The 18,002-nt window shown below is 41.6% G+C and overlaps 1 protein-coding gene across 3 annotated transcripts in view; it reads right to left on the minus strand.

The window, feature by feature from the left end:
- The window catches only part of LOC126873616 (optomotor-blind protein), a 164,698-nt gene that overhangs the window by 9,338 nt on the left and 137,358 nt on the right, over positions 1–18,002 (minus strand). For all 3 annotated transcript variants that reach the window (XM_050634668.1, XM_050634666.1, XM_050634667.1), the window contains exons 5-6: positions 5,208–5,354; positions 2,120–2,196 (exon numbers count right to left, since the gene is read on the minus strand). In XM_050634668.1, the coding sequence (XP_050490625.1) occupies positions 2,120–2,196; positions 5,208–5,354 (224 nt within the window). The remainder of the gene's footprint in view (positions 1–2,119; positions 2,197–5,207; positions 5,355–18,002) is intronic.

Genomic DNA, 18,002 nt, shown 5'->3' on the forward strand with positions numbered 1-18,002 from the left:
GCAGGAGGCCTTGTACGCCGGAAGTAGTCCGCCCCACCACGAAACCGGCCTTTATGCGCCAGTTACTGGCTGTAGCGGCGATATAAAATTCAAAGCCACCAAGTAGCACCCTCCACGCTAACGACAGCGCCGCCCCTGAGCATCAGTATGCTAATCCGATGATTGGCTATGTTCCAACCCCGTTCGCTTCTCCTTCTCTCCCTCTCTCTTTCCCTTTCTAACCAGCGTGGCTCCATCTCCTGGTTCTCTGCGGCTTCCTGATGGGATCCGACCACCCTTAACCGAAACCATAAGCCAAAACTAACCCTTATTCTAATTAGGCGGCGCCACGACGCGCCCCCCTGCTTTGCATATTTTCTCGATTAACCTCGCCCTTTCTTTATCCGGCCGGTGCGTCGGGCGTCGCTTCAATTTCCGCGGAATTTCCTCCGTACTTTGCCCTCCTCCCGTGGTTTTTCCCATCGCCAATTCCACCTCCACCCTGCAGGGCACTTATCTAAGGAACCGTTGAAACCAGCGGCCGCTTCCGAGTATATTTTACGTTCTACGTTTGGGAAATAAACCGAAATTCGATGGCTTCAGACTAATTGTCTTTTTTCTTGCGGGGGTGTTTTTTTTTTAACGACGTTAGATTATTTCTGTAAAAGAACGTTTATTAAGTTTGAAGGAAGAATTTCTTTTCCTTCATTCGTATTTCGTATTCCACGTTCTGTTCGCTCTGTCTTCTTTTATATTTATTATTCTATAATATTTTTACAACGTATAATCTACCTTATCTCACTGTATTTCTATTTTGTATCTCGAAATTTCCTTAATTCGACTGCAACAGAATTAAATAGAAAAATGTGAAAATCATAGACCTATTATCTCTACTGTAATAAAAATGTCATGTACCTTACGCTTTATTCTTCTAATTCGATCCTATAATAATTAGAAAGAAAGACAACGACCCATCCTTCATCAAAAAATCACCCAGCACCCAAAAATCCAACTGTATTAATTATAAATTATTCTCTTGATTCGATTCTAAAATAATAATGAAGAAAGGTAACAAAGACTCATCCAGCACTCAAAAAACCAAGCTCTCATATTAATATACAGTGTACCTTAGCCGAATTCTAAACTAATCGAACACACCAAAAAATCACGTGTCACTGAAATTCGCCGCAATCCTAAAGCCAAGCTTGTGGACTCAATTAAATTCCCATAAACCACCCCAAAGTCCGTCTAGTTGGTCCGTTTCTCAAGGTCCTCAGTGACGATACCTGAACGTCCCGCAGACGACAAATTGGCGAAGCTTTGACTCGCGTGTAGCAAGGATTAGCGAGGTTAACGAAGCTGGCACGAGGTTTATATGCATAGAGCGACTTAACCTCGTCAAGATCCACTCGAGGGCCAACAGAAACCCCCCGGATGAAATTGAAACGGGTCCGAGTATATGCGACCCTCGCTTATATAAGCTCGTAAAGCCGCGATATTGAATACAAATGGACGATACCAGGGTGCAAATGAGCCCCGGTGGAAGCAACCCCCGGCCCTGGGGGCTGACCCCGAGCCCTGATCCGTTCAGCTTAATAGCGAGAACCGAGGGGAGAGCATGGTAAGCTCGTCGATCAATTAGGTCCATCTAGAAGACAGGATCTGGAATTGCTTTTTGTTCGATGGGGTTACGATCCGGAGAGAGGGTGGACCATTACGCGGTTGCCCCTTTCAGCTGGTTTTTAAAGGACGATTTTTTAGTTTCTGTTCTTTAGTGCGAGAAAATTAGAGTTTTCTAATTTTTGTGAATTTTTATCCACTATAAATTCGTTTGTTCCTTTCTACAGAGGCCTTGAAAATATTTATCGATGATAATTTCGATACAGGGAATTAAAATCAGAGCTGTTTCTGCAGGTTAATGGCTTTGGTAAAATATCTATATTTTATATTATTTTCTTTATGATTCTATTATTAAAATATAATAATTTGTGGTTGGTTAATTGGAATTGGATTTTTACCAAGGATTTCATCTTCTGACAATGACATCATTAAAATAGTAAACTGAACCAAAATATTTGACAACTTTAAGCAACAAGTCTTATTTTTTCTACTTTAATGAAATTTTGAAAGCGATACTCACTTTTTCTCGCGCTTCCCCGCCCCCGTGTCCCGAAATCCCTTCGCGAACGGGTTATTGTCGATCTTCAGCTGGGTGATCTGCAACAAAAGGGAATTACAATGCTACGGCATTTCGTTAATGAGATATCGACATTTGCGAGTAACACAAAACCGAGAATAATTAATCGAATACGCTGTCAGTGTTGGACAAAGGCCTCATTAACAAACATCCCTGCAAGAGATCATTTCGACAACACTGTTACACATCTCTATACATTTTGCTTAAATAAATGGAAACTCTGTTTCCACAATGTCTTCAACAATTCATTTCACATATTACGTCAAATTATGATAAAGCAGATTTAAAAATTTTAAGCAAATATCTTCATTCTATTATCTTAATTTCTATAATTCCTACAAATAATATCGTACAATATCTTACAATTCTTCTAAATAATAAACACCAAAATGTAAAATAAAAATCCTGACCCTATGAAACAAACCTATTGTTCATAATCACGTCCGATTTCCGTAACAGATACATTGCAAAATTTCAACAAAATATCTTCAAACTATTAGCCCAATATTGTTCGACGTCCCTTTAATTTATGTAAATAGTACAGCTTTTCCTTCGATAACGAATATAATAACGAAACTTCAACAACGAAATACGTAAAATTTGCAGCCAGATATGAATTAAACGCAATTTTTTAAATAAACTATGAATTTATATAATGAGATTTTACGTTCCGGTTGCCTTCACACATACATTATACCACCTTTTGCAAAGAGTTGAAAACGAATCTTAAGGAATACTAAAAAATTCAGTAAACGTTTAAAAAATAAAAGAGCATAGTAGTTGCCATTTATGCATTCTTATTAGAAAAACACAAATCTCTTCGATCGACGTTGAAAACTTAGCCGAAAGTTTCCAAAGAATAAAATCACACTGAGAAAAGAAAATTCCGCTGGAGATCAGCGGGATGGATGGACAATTTTTTCGTTGGTCCAGATTCGGTTAATTAAAATCGCCTTTGGCGCGTAGAATGGCCAGATGGTTCCCGGAAGCTGCTTGCTTCCCGGTACGCGTTATTCTTGATTCTTGCGCGCGGGCGCAAAAGGGGCCCCTTGTCCGTATTTTTCGTCGCGCGATTCTTCCCTCTGCCGTTATCGCCTCTGTTTCCCGGTATCTCCTGCTTGCCAGAAGAAAGATATCGCCTATGTGGATCTTTTCGAGTGGCCTGGCCCTTCTGAGTTTCTCGAAACCCGGCTGATCTCGCCGGTTGTTTCGTGGGATCGTCGATTCCTCGTAACTTGGACCGATCGTTGCGGTATTTGATTATTGAAAAAGAGTTCTGGGAAAGAACGATCGCGTACAGAGGGTGGGACAATGGATGTCGAAACGATTACGGTGGACTGATGGTAGAAGTTATTGGAAATAACGGAGCTATGTGAATAACCTGGAGATAAGGATGTGATAACGTATCTTTCTCCTTTGGCTTGCGAACGAATTTCTTATAGAAATTAAAGAAGAATGAATAATATTCAGTTTCGACAGAGCAACAATATTTTCTTAGGTTATAGTATTTATTTGTAAAAATATATTTGTCAAAATTGGAGGCTGGAGACTGGATCGAACGACGCTTATGCTAGATTTATCTTTTTACGAGTACAATCAAAATGAACATGTATACAGAGATTTGTTTTATCTGCTAGATATTGCGACGAGTATTATGCTTTGAACATTTTATGCGTCTTTACATACTGTGCTTTCTATGCTTATTTCTACGGATTTGGATTTTTTTTTTAAATTAATAAATTAGATTGCATGAGAACATCTTCTTACTTCTTAAAATGTACCTAATTATTATAGAAATCAAAACGTTTGAATCTTTTCTTACAAAAACCTTTATCTTAAATTCTGGAATTACTCGGATAGGGTTAAAGGCGATGTCAAGGTTTGTTTGATTTTTAGGTGACACCGTGATCGTACATTGAATTGCCAAAGGGTTGATAAAGATTAAAAAGCAATGTAATTTGTAACTGGAATATTCTTTACTCTAATTGACGCAACCCCGAATTCGCCGATTAATTCTTTGCTTTGTTTTTCGCCGTAATTTCGCGAACAAACGATTGGAAGCTTGTTAATTAAATTGTCGAGGTTGGGCTGCAACCCGACCGTTAATTACAACATTTTCTTTAATTAATTTAATTAATTCGATACCCGGCCCTACCGGCTCGGTCCTAAACTTCGATAATTAATATGCAAAGGTAATGGCTCGATAATAAATTTCCAATAAAGAAACGGATAACGCTGTTACACTCAATCACCTTTGCACACACGAATAATGAGACTAAATATTAATTGACATGTTAATCAACTATTCTACGAAAAACATTTCTCCAATGCCTATTACGATTTCCTCTTCATCTCTCAAGATACCTCAACTATTTAAAGTTTCCCGCGTTTCTTATCATCATCATGTTCCCCTATAACCTTCAATTATGAATCGAACCGTAACATTAAAAAAAAAAAACTAGTACTAAAATTTCCTACATAATTTACCTTATTCACCATTTCGTTTTAAAAACAGAGGATAGTTATGCAAATTCATAATTTTTCATATCATATTCATATTTCTATAATAAATAATAGCAGTTTCGCTAAATATTCCAACGTTAACTTGCGTGTTTTCTATATCTTTCTATTTTACCCAAGTCTCGCGTATCTTCGCACCTTCAAACTCTCTACAAATGCACAGAAACTCTACGTATAAGCTCCTCTACCCCGCAAGCTTCTCAATAAAAGCCGCGATCGATCCCCGAAACTCCTGTCCATAGAAGCGAAACTAAAAAAGAGAAAAAGAAAAATCCCTATAAACCTGAAAAAGTCTCCAGACGACAATTTCCACCTGGAAACTTTTCTGCGTGGTAGAGACGAGCAAAAGAGACTGAAATCGAACAAAACCGTCGTCTCGACAAAAGGCCAGAGTCGATCAGAGAGTTCGTCGAGACCAGCTAGACTAACGAGTTTTCCCTTAGCGTTTTCGCAGACTCGATCGAGTCTGCCGCTAGCCGTTAACGGAAGTAGGAAGCAGACGTTCACTCACCTTCTCGTTCTGATAGGCGGTCACCGCGATAAACTCCGTCTCCTTGAAAACGTAACTCCTGAACGTCGAGTAGGGAAGCTTCAGGATGTCGTTGGCCCGCACCAGGTGAAACCTCGGCTGGTACTTGTGCATCGAGTTCAATATCGTCTGAAACAACCAATGGACCGTACATTGGGACAGACTGTTTCAGCTCTGAGCTCGTGCTCGCAATCGTTTCTCATTCTCTCTTCCTCTCTCGAGCGTGCTTTTTAGGAAATCGACTGGCCGCCACGAGCAAAACCGCCTCCGCGTACAGGTTATCTGTGTAGGTTGGCAACACTGCTGAGAATACCTTAATGGCGGATCTGGATCGTCGATTAGAAATTTGAATTAGAAAATATTTTTATTTGAGAATTTATGATATCAGGGTCTGATAATTTATCGAGATTACTGGACAGTTTTTTTTTCGAGATGGTAAATTAGTGGCGATGGAATTTTTTACTAGATACAGAATACCGAGAAGTCTAACTAGGGAATTTAATGATTTCTAGATATGCGACTTTTGGTAGTGGAAATTCTCACTAGACGTGGAATACAGCGAATATCATTTAGCAAAAGGTGAAACGTGAAGATTTAATTTTTCGAAACTTGCCTTGGAAGCTTACGCGCTTTCGATACTAATTGAGAATGACTGGACGATTTCTTTTAGACAAAATAATGTCTCGTTGATTGAATCTTACAGTAGATGAATTTTATTTTGTAAGATGATTATAAATGATTGATTTACTGGATTTTACTAATAAACTTGGACGCGATCTAAATGTTATTTCATAGACATATTCTCAATATTAGTAGAGGAATTTTCGAATGAAATAAAATTCAATTTTTTTCCATCTTTGTCTTTACCTTCTTCGGAAATTTACAGCCAGTGTCGGTCGATTTCGCTTTCAACTTGCTCTAACATCAGCCCATCACGAATATACTAGTCGAACACGATTCGGAAATTTACTTGCATCGAAGTATCGTCGATTTCTATACGAATCAAACTTTCCAGTTACGTGAAACGACGTTTTGTTCGCTAATATATTATACGCGATGGGCTGCTACAAACAAGCCAGATATCCCAGCAGAAGGGAGAAACCACGAGAAAGAGGAAAAGCAGGACAGAAGAGACACGAATTCTAGTCGGAGTTTATCATGCTCGTGGCATTCCAAAAGCGCGGTTTACAGATTGAGAAGATTATTTCGCAAAGCGGCATAATCGTTGCTCAAGTTGCATCATGCACCGCTGATCGACTCGTATAAACTCGTTCTAAAGCTCGTCTTTCTTTCATTTGTAGAACCAATGTCTCCGCCACGACGATGACGACTATCGTTTTTATACCTTATGCCAATCGTATCATCTCGATTTCTCAATTTTACCCTCAATCTTACCGTTGTTAGCCTCCAATTTCCTCGCTACTTTCAAAATCACGTTACGCAACAATCGTTTATTCCTTTATCAATTGACTTGAAACCAAGAAAAAAAAAAAAAAAGAAAAAAGAAAAAGAAAGAGGATATAAGAAACGTAAAAGCTCGTATAAAAGCGATAATAATTTTTATCAATATTCTTCGCTGTATTTATTTATGAAGTACACAACTCCGTGATTTAATTGAATACAATTCTTCAGCAATATAGCACTCGTAGTACATATATACAACATACATGTAATATAATGAATATTTTCGAACCAATTAAAATCCGTTGGACAAGAACCAAGAACGCTAAAGTACCTCTGCTGCGTTTCTAAAAAAAGAACAAAAATTGGCGTCTGCGTCCTTTCCTTTTGGAACACCTCAGTTATTTTCCAAGTTTCCCTAAATTTCGTAAATAGACGGCGAAATCTGAAAATGCAAAATTGCACAGGATACACGTAACACAAAAAGATACACAAGGTATGCAAAGCACAAGGATTTCTATAATAATATTCGATAAGTGAAAAAGTGTTCTTTTCGCTTTTTTATTTGTCTAATTATATTCTCAAAAATCAGGAAGTTGCAAAAAATCGGCAGTCTAATTGGAGGTAGCGGAGAAATCCGAAGGATCACGGAGAACTGTAGGATCCAGAGAACACGTGAGAATAAGAAGCTTCGCGAGGCTGCTTTTTGAAAGAAACGCCGGCGCAATCTCAGTTTTTAATGGCGAACGCTTTAAGAGCGATTCGTGGCAAAATAAAACGATCGGTTCGCTTTTAGTCGCGTCTGGTTGCACGCGCGCCGACGATGCAAATGGCGCGGTAGCAGCTAACAAGATTGCACAGGACATTCCATCGTGGAATGGACGCAGCTTCGTTGGCGTCTCGATAAATCTACGTTCCATCCTGGAGTCGCGGTAATTACGCCGCGGAATTTTCGTAATGGAGAACAGCAGGCCGGTTACTATTTTATAAGAAGACGGCCGTGGCGAACGATCCTCCGCTTCTGACGAATGAACTTTCAATGGAACGCCATTTTTCGTTATTTGTATTAAACTTTTGCGTTTTTCAATCCCATCGCTCTTTACCGATAAATATTCAGCACTGTCTATGGACAAATATTTATACAAAGAACGAGGATATACTCTGTCTATTACAAAATGCAGCAGTGGAAGAAATTATACCATTTAATGGAAAACCATTTTTGTTATGTTATGTATATTGGACTTTTGTGTTCTTTAAATCCTTGTCTCTTTTTCTTTTCTTTTTTTTTTTATTCATGAAGTAAATATTCAGATTTATTAGATCTTTAAAAAGGATCGAACGACGAAGGCGTGTCTGTGACAAAATGTAGGATCGGGAGAAATTATGGTAATCCTAAGAGGAAACTTAAGCATCGGTCTCTTTTATCGTCCCTTTGAATCAAATTCGCTATTAGACACACTCTTATTATTCCATCGTTATATCTGATCGTGTGGACGTAAAAATTACATAAATCCAATTATACAAGTCTCACGAAATACTGGCTAATCGACGTCATCGATTGGATTCGAAGCTTGAAGTTAGAAGATAAGAACATTTCTCATCGAGCTATTATAATTCAATGGCGTTAACGCACCATACGTATTTTTTCTATCTAAACATGGTTTCACGATATTTTTATAATATTCAGGCTGCGATTAAAAATCAGGAAAATCGAGCAAAAGAAACTTCTCTAATCATTCGAAATCATACGCGAATATAGTAATTCACGCATACAGCAGATTTACCATATACAGATGAAATTATCTAAAAATTCTGAATTTGCATAAAGAGCGGCAGTCTAATTACAGCGAATGTTATACTTTCTTTACACGTGCTTCCTCATCGCGTGTATTCTGCATATTCCGTACCATCGTATTTCCCATAAACGCATAGAAATCCCAATCGTAACCAGCATTCAACCACCTCCAACCGCCTCCACCTTCAGCCCAGAAAGCTTGCCTAGCCGACAACGAACGATAAAACGAACCAACAAAAACTCATCCATCTTGTCAGGCAAAGGACATCGCGCGACGTTTCTTGTCCGCGCCCACGTCGTCCGCTCTGAGAAACCAAAGTCCTCGAAAACGAACGTTGGTTAGAAACGAAAGGGGAGGATGAAGGGCAAAGGTCCGCGCGATAACGGCCCGGCAAAGAGAGAAACGGTGTCCAATGGAACTGTGGATAGCGAACGATGAAGAAGAGAAGGGGAATAGCTGCGACGGATCCGGCAATAAATAAAACGGCGCGCGTCCAACGTGGAAATCGCGATCACGCGAAAGAGAGAAGCTGGCTGGACCGCGACGGCCGCCATTACGCGCGGCTCCGCACAAAGGGGAAATAATTAGCGCTGCTCGACTGATAAGCCGGCCAATCTAGGCGTTTGTCATTAGCCTATCAAAGCCAAATACCAGCGAGTCTTCTTGCTCTTTTATTTACGATCCGCCTCGACTCGGTTTCGTTCGAAGCTGCGAGTTGGCAGAAGTTGGCGTTTCTGCTATCTTCTTTCCCTCTGCTGGACCTTCGGCCTCGACACGCCTCCGGCGCCGTGCAAAATACGTGCGAACGTAGATCGCTGCAATTAGTACTTCTCCTCGGTCTAATCGTGTACCTGAGCTTTCCGCTTTCCTTTTCCGAAGAATTCGGCAGATGATTCTTTGAGAGAGGTTTAACTGCGGCGATTTCGAACGGACGACGAAATGGAAGTCAGGAAATTGTTGAAGTCGATTTTGATAGTAAATATTCGTTGTATTTTGTTATAATTCTATGTCGAGTACGAGAGCTTCGTTTGTTACACGGTAGCAGGACGATATTATCTTTGAATGAAATTATTCAGCCACGTTAACACCCGAAACGTCGTAAAGTCAGCTCGAAAGCAACCTTACAGCGTCATCATCCGTTCCAAACCTACGAAACAATCGTCCACCTACATTTCCAGCCCTCGAATAATCAACTACGATCCACGCGTACTAGACATCATCGATCTCTCAGAACACGAGAAACAAAACTGTCGTATATAGGTGCCAGGAAGTATGAAAAAACGACCAGCTATCGAACAGCCAGCCACAACGAGTGCCACGCTTAGAACGTTTTAGATACGCACTCCGCTGCACTCCCGCGATTTTACATTTCCCATAAATACATAGAAATCCAAGACGGAGTGCTTACACAGAGACTGCGGATGTAAACGGAAATTCGAGTCTTTAGGAATACGAGTAAAGAGATGGAAACTAAGCGAATATTTGTTCCACTCTCTAACTATTACAGCGAGTATTATCATACTTTGGATATCTTATACGTTCTTTTTATACGCACTGCGCGTATTTCTGCGATTTCGAATTTCCCGTGAACGATAATTTCATCGTACAAATATACCAAGACGTATGTATGATAGAAGGTAGTAGCGTGAGCGTAAAGGAACTGGAAAGCAGCGAAGCCAAGGTACGAGGAGAGCAGGCTGGTCATGGAGACGACTCCGGCGACTTACATACGTATCGTGCCGCGTGAATTGACCGGCCAGATAAAAGGGGTGGGAGAGGCGGACACCGGAGGCAGGAAAGGGGAGGCCGAGGAAAGTGAGAGAATATCCTGGCCGACACAGAAGCCGACGCTGCTAATGACTCTGTCCGCGGTAATCTCCGGGTGTTATCTGTCCTGGCTACCTGGGGCCCACCTACTTCGAATCACGAACCTGCACACGCTTCCACCTCGTTTCCTGCCGATCAGCCGCCGCTCGAACGCGCGTCGTTCTCCGTTTCCAACGACTTCGCCCCGACAACACGACCACTGGTAGCACTTTAAGCTCGCTGCTGATTATTTCCCTGGTTGATCGCTTGCCTCTTTTTCTCTCAGCTCCATGTTGTAAAGTTAAAGGATGGAGGGTTATGGGTGGCGGATTTCGGAGACGCAATCTGAGATGGCGAGCCGCCGTGAATTTATAGACCAGCTCCTTCGATATTATCAGAGCGCGGATTTTTACGTACTTCAAATTTCAAGGAAAATGTAAAGATGCACGAGTGTACGGAATTCTCGCAAGGCACAAGGTAACGCAAAGAAATCTTTCGTCGTTGTATACTACGATAGCCGTAGGCGTATATCGCAACACCTTTGGATCGATGGAGGTCCGTGAAGAAAATCAGCCGGGAAATTGATCTTGTCTCTCGAATTCAACGTCAAATTCTTATTTATTGCGTGGTATTCTGATCATTTCGAGAATCAGAAGTCTCGAAGAAACCATAGAACTCGATCGCTCTCTTGAAAGGAAATGTTAATGTTTGTTCGAACGTCGGCGAAAGCCAAAATAATTCAGGCGAGATGGTTCTTCGCCGAAACAGTAAATCAAAAACACTATACTCGTCTTCCGTAGGTACACGATGATCTCCACTCGAAGCCAAGCAACATCCACCAATATCAAACACTCGATCCCCGCTAATCCCCTATATTCCAAATGGAGTAAGACGTTCCAGCTTCCTACTCAACTTCCTAAGCCAACAAAGAGAGAGTACAGATTCTATAAGAGGAATTCCACGGCGGACACGCGTAGTCAGCGAGGTCCTGGCCGCGTTGTTTGGTCAACCGATCTTACAGAAGGGCAAACAAGTCTCTCTGAACGCCGAAAGGGTTTGCCGGCGAAGGCTGCACGTCATCGACGGCTTCTTTCCGCGCGGAAAGTCGCGCGGCGAGAGAAGCGGACAAACGTGGAGACAAAGAGGTGCCCTCCAACCCTCTTTCTCCCACTCTCTTCCTTTCTGTTTCTTTCTCGCCGCGGCTCGAGGCGGCCCTTTTCACTTTGAGGGTTAAGAAGTTAGCTGATGGTTCGAGGATTACTTAGACTCCGTACATAAGGCAACTGTGCGCAGTTAGTTTGCGGTGCACACAGCCTCTGAAACGACCGGAGAGAGCTTCCTTCGCCTTTTTTCCTCTCTCGGTTTTCCCAACGACCGCCTTTCTCCCACTGAACTCGGACTCGGCGACGCTTCTGACGACTTGCCCCGCTCTCGGCTTCAGGATTTCGTTGTTTCCCCGGATTTCTGGTATTTTCGGTTTTAGAAGCGTGTTATCGCGTTCCGAGGAATTTTTTAGGTTCAGGTGCCAGTTCTGCGAAGTGGCGGACGAAGGAAAGTTTAAATATCGTTTCAATTTTATGGTAATTTCAGAAAATGGACTTTTATTTCACTGTGAATAGACGCGATACGATATCCCGAAATGCATAGTTAGGGTTAACACGGTGAAAAGTATCTGGTACAAACTTACCAATACTGATATGTCAGTGATAATTTCAAACTTTCTTTTTGTTGTACGTCGTCAAATAGTTTTGTATAATAGAGTTAGGGATGATATAATAATGTATTGTTCTACCTAATAAAATGAATCATGCATAATTCCATAAAATAATATAATTTATCAGACGTAAATCGATAAAATAATATAAAACAAAAAATGCTGCGCATCTGTTATTTCCTTATAAGACGAAAGTAACTTTTGGGACAATCTAATACTACTCTTTTGTGCTATTCCATACGAAAAGTAAGATAATTTTAGTGTTTACTATAGCGTGGTTCGGTGAAAATAGAAGATTACTTCATGGGAAGCTGGAAGACTGTTTCGCAAGAATGAGCAGAAATATCAACATTACCTGAAACCATTATTTATCTGTTATCACTCATTTTAGAACTATCATTATTACGCTATTACGTAAAAGCAGAAGGTTACTTTATAAGAAATTCGTAACATCGTTTCACAGATTGTTTCACAGAAATCCTCAGCATCTACTCGTTGCAACTCGTATTACCCAATGTCCTTAAACAGCGCCTAATCGTCAAATCCAGGCACTGGCGACTCTCGCAAAGCCTTGAGAGCCCATCTCACTCTGAACCTGTCGTGCAACCTGTCTCAAGCAACCAACATGTCCGAAACATCTGCAATTAACTCGTTCCTCTCCTTCTCTGTCTACTTCTGGCTAATCGCTATAACTAAAAAACGTAGGTCGAAGAAGAAGATCGCGTCCTTGGCGCGCGCGAGAGAGAGAGCACAGAAAGAGGAGAAAGGAAAAGGAAAGAGGAAGAAGTCGAAAGAAAGAAAAAATAAGTCCATGGGAAGAACCTAAGGGGGTAGAAAAGACGTTAAGCCGCACGCGTCGTGGCGAAGGGATGGAAGAGAAAGAAGAAGGGGTGGTGGACGAAAGGGTGGCGAGAACTGTGGCGCCACCTCGGCAGGAAACGGCAGAGGAGCGAAGGCAAGGCGCGCAGAGGGTCCTCCGTGTGTCGGGGGTGCGAGAAAGAAAAGGCGAGGCGGTGCGGCCAAGGGGGATGGAACGCGGAAGAGGAGAAGGAAGGAGGTGGTCGTCCTAGTATCGACCGGCTGAAAAAGGGGTGGATTTTTCTACCCCTGGGCGGAGGACCAGCATTAGGGGGACGTGTTCTGGACTCGATTACAACTAGCCCACCTCTGATCTCCGCAAGCCACCAGGAAACCCCTCTACCATACACTTTCACCCTGTCTCAACTTCTTTCCAAGATTCCTGTTAGGGGTTGCTTCTCCACTTTCTTTCATCTTTTTATTTTTACTTTTCCTCTTTCTCGTTTGTGCACTGTGTTTTTGGAACGTTGTCTGCGCTTGTTGGAAGTGTCGGCGAGTCTGAAGGTGAAAGTTTTTTATGGTCGTTGTTAGGGATTGCGTCTTGACCACGTAATATCCTTTTCTTTTCCTTTGGTTTCTGAGTTTTCAGAACTGGCTTTGGGATGATCGTTGTGGATGTTCGAAGGGTTGAATACTGGTAGGATTTTCGTTTAACATCGATGATAGGGTTTTTTTGACTTTGTTTCATCTTTCTACGTAATTGAGATTGATTTCATTAATAGAACGTTGAGTTTAAAGAAGTTCAGGTATCGAACAATCTCAATCATTTTATACCAAAAAACTGGCAAAATGTAATTTATACAACGATTAAAACCAACCAATTTATGCAAATATTTAACAAAGTCCACTGTCGTGTTTTACAACGAAACACATTCAAATTATTTTAATCGCATGTAAAAAAAAGAACCATTCAACCATTTGTTGAATTACAAAACTATCTCTTCCGTTTAGAACGATAAAATCCCTCTCAACAATAAATCGACCAAATTCTCCCAAATTAAAACGCTAACTATTCTGCCAATTAAAAATACACAACTCCTAGCAGGCGAACACCTCGACAATACACCTAAACAAACCTTTCAAAATCGCACTGTCGTCGCTGAATAAACTAAATAACCCAAAGTAACGCTCTAAACAAGCCAACCTTCTCCTTAACAGAGGAAGAAGAAGAATAACCGGAGTTCAGAGGACCGATCTATAGTCTAAAGTGTCTGTGAAACGAAAATCACTGGCCCATTCTGTCCCACGCGGCCATCTGAATAGAAACTGTGCGAGTTAATCGGCCTGGCTGAACTTCGACACCGGCTCGCTTCCCCGGAATCCAATTAATCCCCGGATCGGATCTAAGTTCGGGGAAGTGACGCGTGGGACTGTTCGCGTACCTCTTCCTCGAACGAATTACGCGTCATCCGCGATATCGTCGTCGTCGTGGTTGCTCTCTTGACGATCGTGCGCTGCAAAGAATCCGAAGAGGGAAAAGAAAAATGGATCCTCGGGGGCTTTCTCCGGCACTTTGCTCGGCCGGAAGCTAATTGGCCCGAATCGAGGGTGGCTTTTCCATCATCCGGTTCACGGCATTATGGCCGACTCGCACGTGAGCCTCGCCATCGACCAATGGGAACGCGAGTCGATGCACTCGAAGAACGGGACTCGACCGCTTCCCAACGATGTTCCTCGCCTTTCTTCCTTCCTCGCTTCCTTCCTTCGGCCTGATTCTGCCCGATCCGATGCGATAAAACCCCACGCTGAACTCGATAAACGCGTCTGATTTATCGTGAGAGAGGGTGCTTTCGAGATTTTCTAATCTTCTTAGGCAGGTCAGTCCGCTGCTCGGTAATAAGCGGTTTGAAAATCGGACGATCCACGAATTAAGGAATTAAGGGATGATGCACGAGAGGGCGGCGCAGCAGGAGGGTCAGAGGTGCCGGTTTTGGTTACAGAGAGACAATTTTACTCGGAGAGAGTACTCGCTTTGATAAGTTGCTGCTCGATCGAAATATTAAGTCCGTTCGTTTCTGGTGATCGTTGGCGATCTGACGAATCTTTGAGCATTTTAGAATTCTACCTTAAGAAGTTATTAATCAACCACTTTACATATTGCTACGCTATAAGTGTACGTGCATGTTTGGTTTTGGCGAAATTGGCCTAAGATCTTGTGCATCATACTTTGTCAAAGCTGAAGCAAAAACGTGTTTCTTTCGTTGATAGTTGAGAAGAGAGAACTTTTTCTTACGTTTCTAAAACAGATATTGTCTTGGTCAAAAGCCTTCTGCCGAAGCAGAATAAACGTTATTGTTTCGCTGACACTCTTTTCTGTTTCCAAGAGAATAAAAGTTTCCTATTCATACAAAAGTGAAGCAAAAGTTTCAGAGGATACACTTCGTTTTGTAACTATATTTTTTTTCTTCTGGAATAGAAAAGATAGCAGTGAAGAAATTACTGTTATGTAACTAATTGGAGATTTGAATAGTTTCGTCCGATCTTTGGATAAGACGATGGAATATGTTCGAGACCTTGCTCCTTATTCAGGAGGAATCTATCGTTGCCCCGGTTAATCGTAAATTATCAAAGCCAGTGTCGAGTGAACTGGCCACGATAGTACCTATTTACTTTCATTCGATGATCAAAGAACCGCGTTGGGCCGATAATTCTTATCTGAGCGTGGACAGTGGTCCCATTTAGTCTTTGAAGTGCGCGTGAATTTGTGTGCAATTCCGGTGTCGAAACTAGAACCGTAGAGCGTCATAATGGAGCCAGTCAGTAGAGAAGTTACACTGATTTGATTCAAAAATTGAAAAATTAAGAGATACAGTTATTTTTGATGCTTTAAACTTGGAATCTACGATTCTTTGTATCGTCTCCTTGCAATAAATGAACCATAATCCAACTTTAATCTAATTTTAATGTAATTTTAATGCAATTCAACTTTAATCGTGTAATTGGGCGAGAAGAAAACGAAAGGTGCGATTCATAATTAAATATTAATGGAATAGTCAAGTATTAACGTAGCGATTAATGTAGCAATTTTATTATCGAAGTAATGGAAATTAAATTAGAGTATTTTTAATAAATTACGAATTATAATGAATGGAAATATTGCTACGGGATAAGTAAGTTCTCCTCGTTTAGATTGTACGATGAAGTGATTTCGAATGTTGTTTACTCGGCTCGATCAGCACCCGGTCAACAGGGGCCAAGATGGCTGAATAAGTCGATTAGCGAATCGATTGAGGAAATTAATAATAATGAGGATGGTGGTGATTCTTGTCTCTTTTCAACAAGTTAGAACCGATTTAAAAGAACTTGGGAGAAACAAACTTGTTAATATCATCTTCAATCTCTTTCATTCACGAATACAACATTACATAGGTGCAAACTAAAAAACAAAAACTAACAAGTGCCTTTGGAAACTATTCGCCTTCCAATATTTGACGATTCACCTTCTCATTAACTAATCGTTCTATCATGAAAAAACAGAGAGATAAAAGGTACCTAAAAGATATTCGTCCCTTAACGCTTAACACTATAGTTTCTTCGCTTAACGATCGTTTCTATCGATCGTTTCGTTAAGAAGAAAAGCGAAAGACTAAAAAGATAGAAATATCAAAGAACGACCAAAAAGTGTCCGTAAAAAGTAATCGCCCTTTAACGCCTCATGTTTCTTCGTTTTCCGCTGATAATCATTTCTACCGATCGTCCTGTCAAAGGAAATGGAAAAGACACGAAGCTGGAAAAATTAGCACAGAGATAGACAGCGTTTCTGAAACGTAATCACCGTTTGACGCTGAATAAAATTCAGCCTTTTCCCTCGCCGATCGTCTGTATCGATCGGCCCGATGAAAACGACGATCGAGAAAGTAAGGGAACGGGGGAAAAGTGGACAAGAAAACGCGATGTTCGAGAAATCCAGTGTTTAAATACCCAGCGACGAAGGAAAAGGTAGAAACAGCGATCGAGGAACGTGTGACGCGGCGTCTTTTGAAAAACCACCCCCTCTGGATCTTTGCACGATTTCCATGCGGCGCGGAGGAGGAAAAAAAATCAGGCTGTGGAGAACGTTAAACGGAAATCAGCCGGCTGCTTACAAAGAGCCGACGCTTCTGGCGGGGGTGGTAGACGGGAAGAAAAATTCTTTGATGGTTGGAACGGTGGCGGCGGGCGTAGAACCGCGCGATGAAAGATGGGAAACGCCGCGGGGACACGGAGGTGGCGGGGGTAAGTGTGAAACTGCCGCCGATGTTCCGACAGGAATACAGGAATTTTCCTTCTCTCTGTCGCTGAATATTTTCCGCGGCCGGAATGCTTCAGCGCGGAATGTTCCTGCCTTTCAACGCGCCGATGGACGCGCGGAACGATATGGATTTATTCTTGCCGCGGTTCCCGCTATCGGAGAACGTTTATCATCGCTTAGATCGAAGATGTTTGAGCTTGCGAATGTTAGAACGTTCAAAGCTTCGAATTTTTGTCAGCGTTCGAATTGCTGGATGTTCGAGCATTCGAAATTTTCAAATCGAACTTTGTGCGCGAATTGCTGGATGTTCGAACATTCGAAACTTTCAAATCGAACCTTGTGCGCAAATTGTTGGATGTTCGAGCATTCGAAACTTTCAAATCGAACTTTGTGCGCGAATTGCTGGATGTTCGAACATTCGAAACTTTCAAATCGAACTTTGTGCGCGAATTGCTGGATGTTCGAGCGTTCGAAACTTTCAAATCGAACCTTGTGCGCAAATTGTTGGATGTTCGAGCATTCGAAACTTTCAAATCGAACTTTGTGCGCTAATTGCTGGATGTTGGAGCGTCCAAAACTTTCAAATCGAACTTTGTGCGCGAATTGGTGGATGTTCGAGCGCTCGAAACTTTCAAATCGAACTTTGTGCGCGAATTGGTGGATATTCGAGCGTTCGAAACTTTCAAATCGAACTTTGTGCGCGAATTGGTGGATGTTCGAGCGTTCGAAACTTTCAAATCGAACTTTGTGCGCGAATTGCTGGATGTTGGAGCGTTCGAAACTTCCAAATCGAACTGTGTGCGCGTATTTTAAATTGCTCGCTAAGTAACTCGATAAATATTTAACGATGCAAGCTGGAGAATTCGAAAGACGAGGAGTCCACGCGATTTCGATTTTTCGTATTGACGTCCTGCGATCGAACATTCGGAATTCGGATACTCGCAAAGATAAAACAGCTGTCGCGATTACTT

The sequence above is a fragment of the Bombus huntii genome, chromosome 15 (genome assembly GCF_024542735.1).
Source record: "Bombus huntii isolate Logan2020A chromosome 15, iyBomHunt1.1, whole genome shotgun sequence".
Lineage (NCBI taxonomy): Eukaryota > Metazoa > Arthropoda > Insecta > Hymenoptera > Apidae > Bombus > Bombus huntii.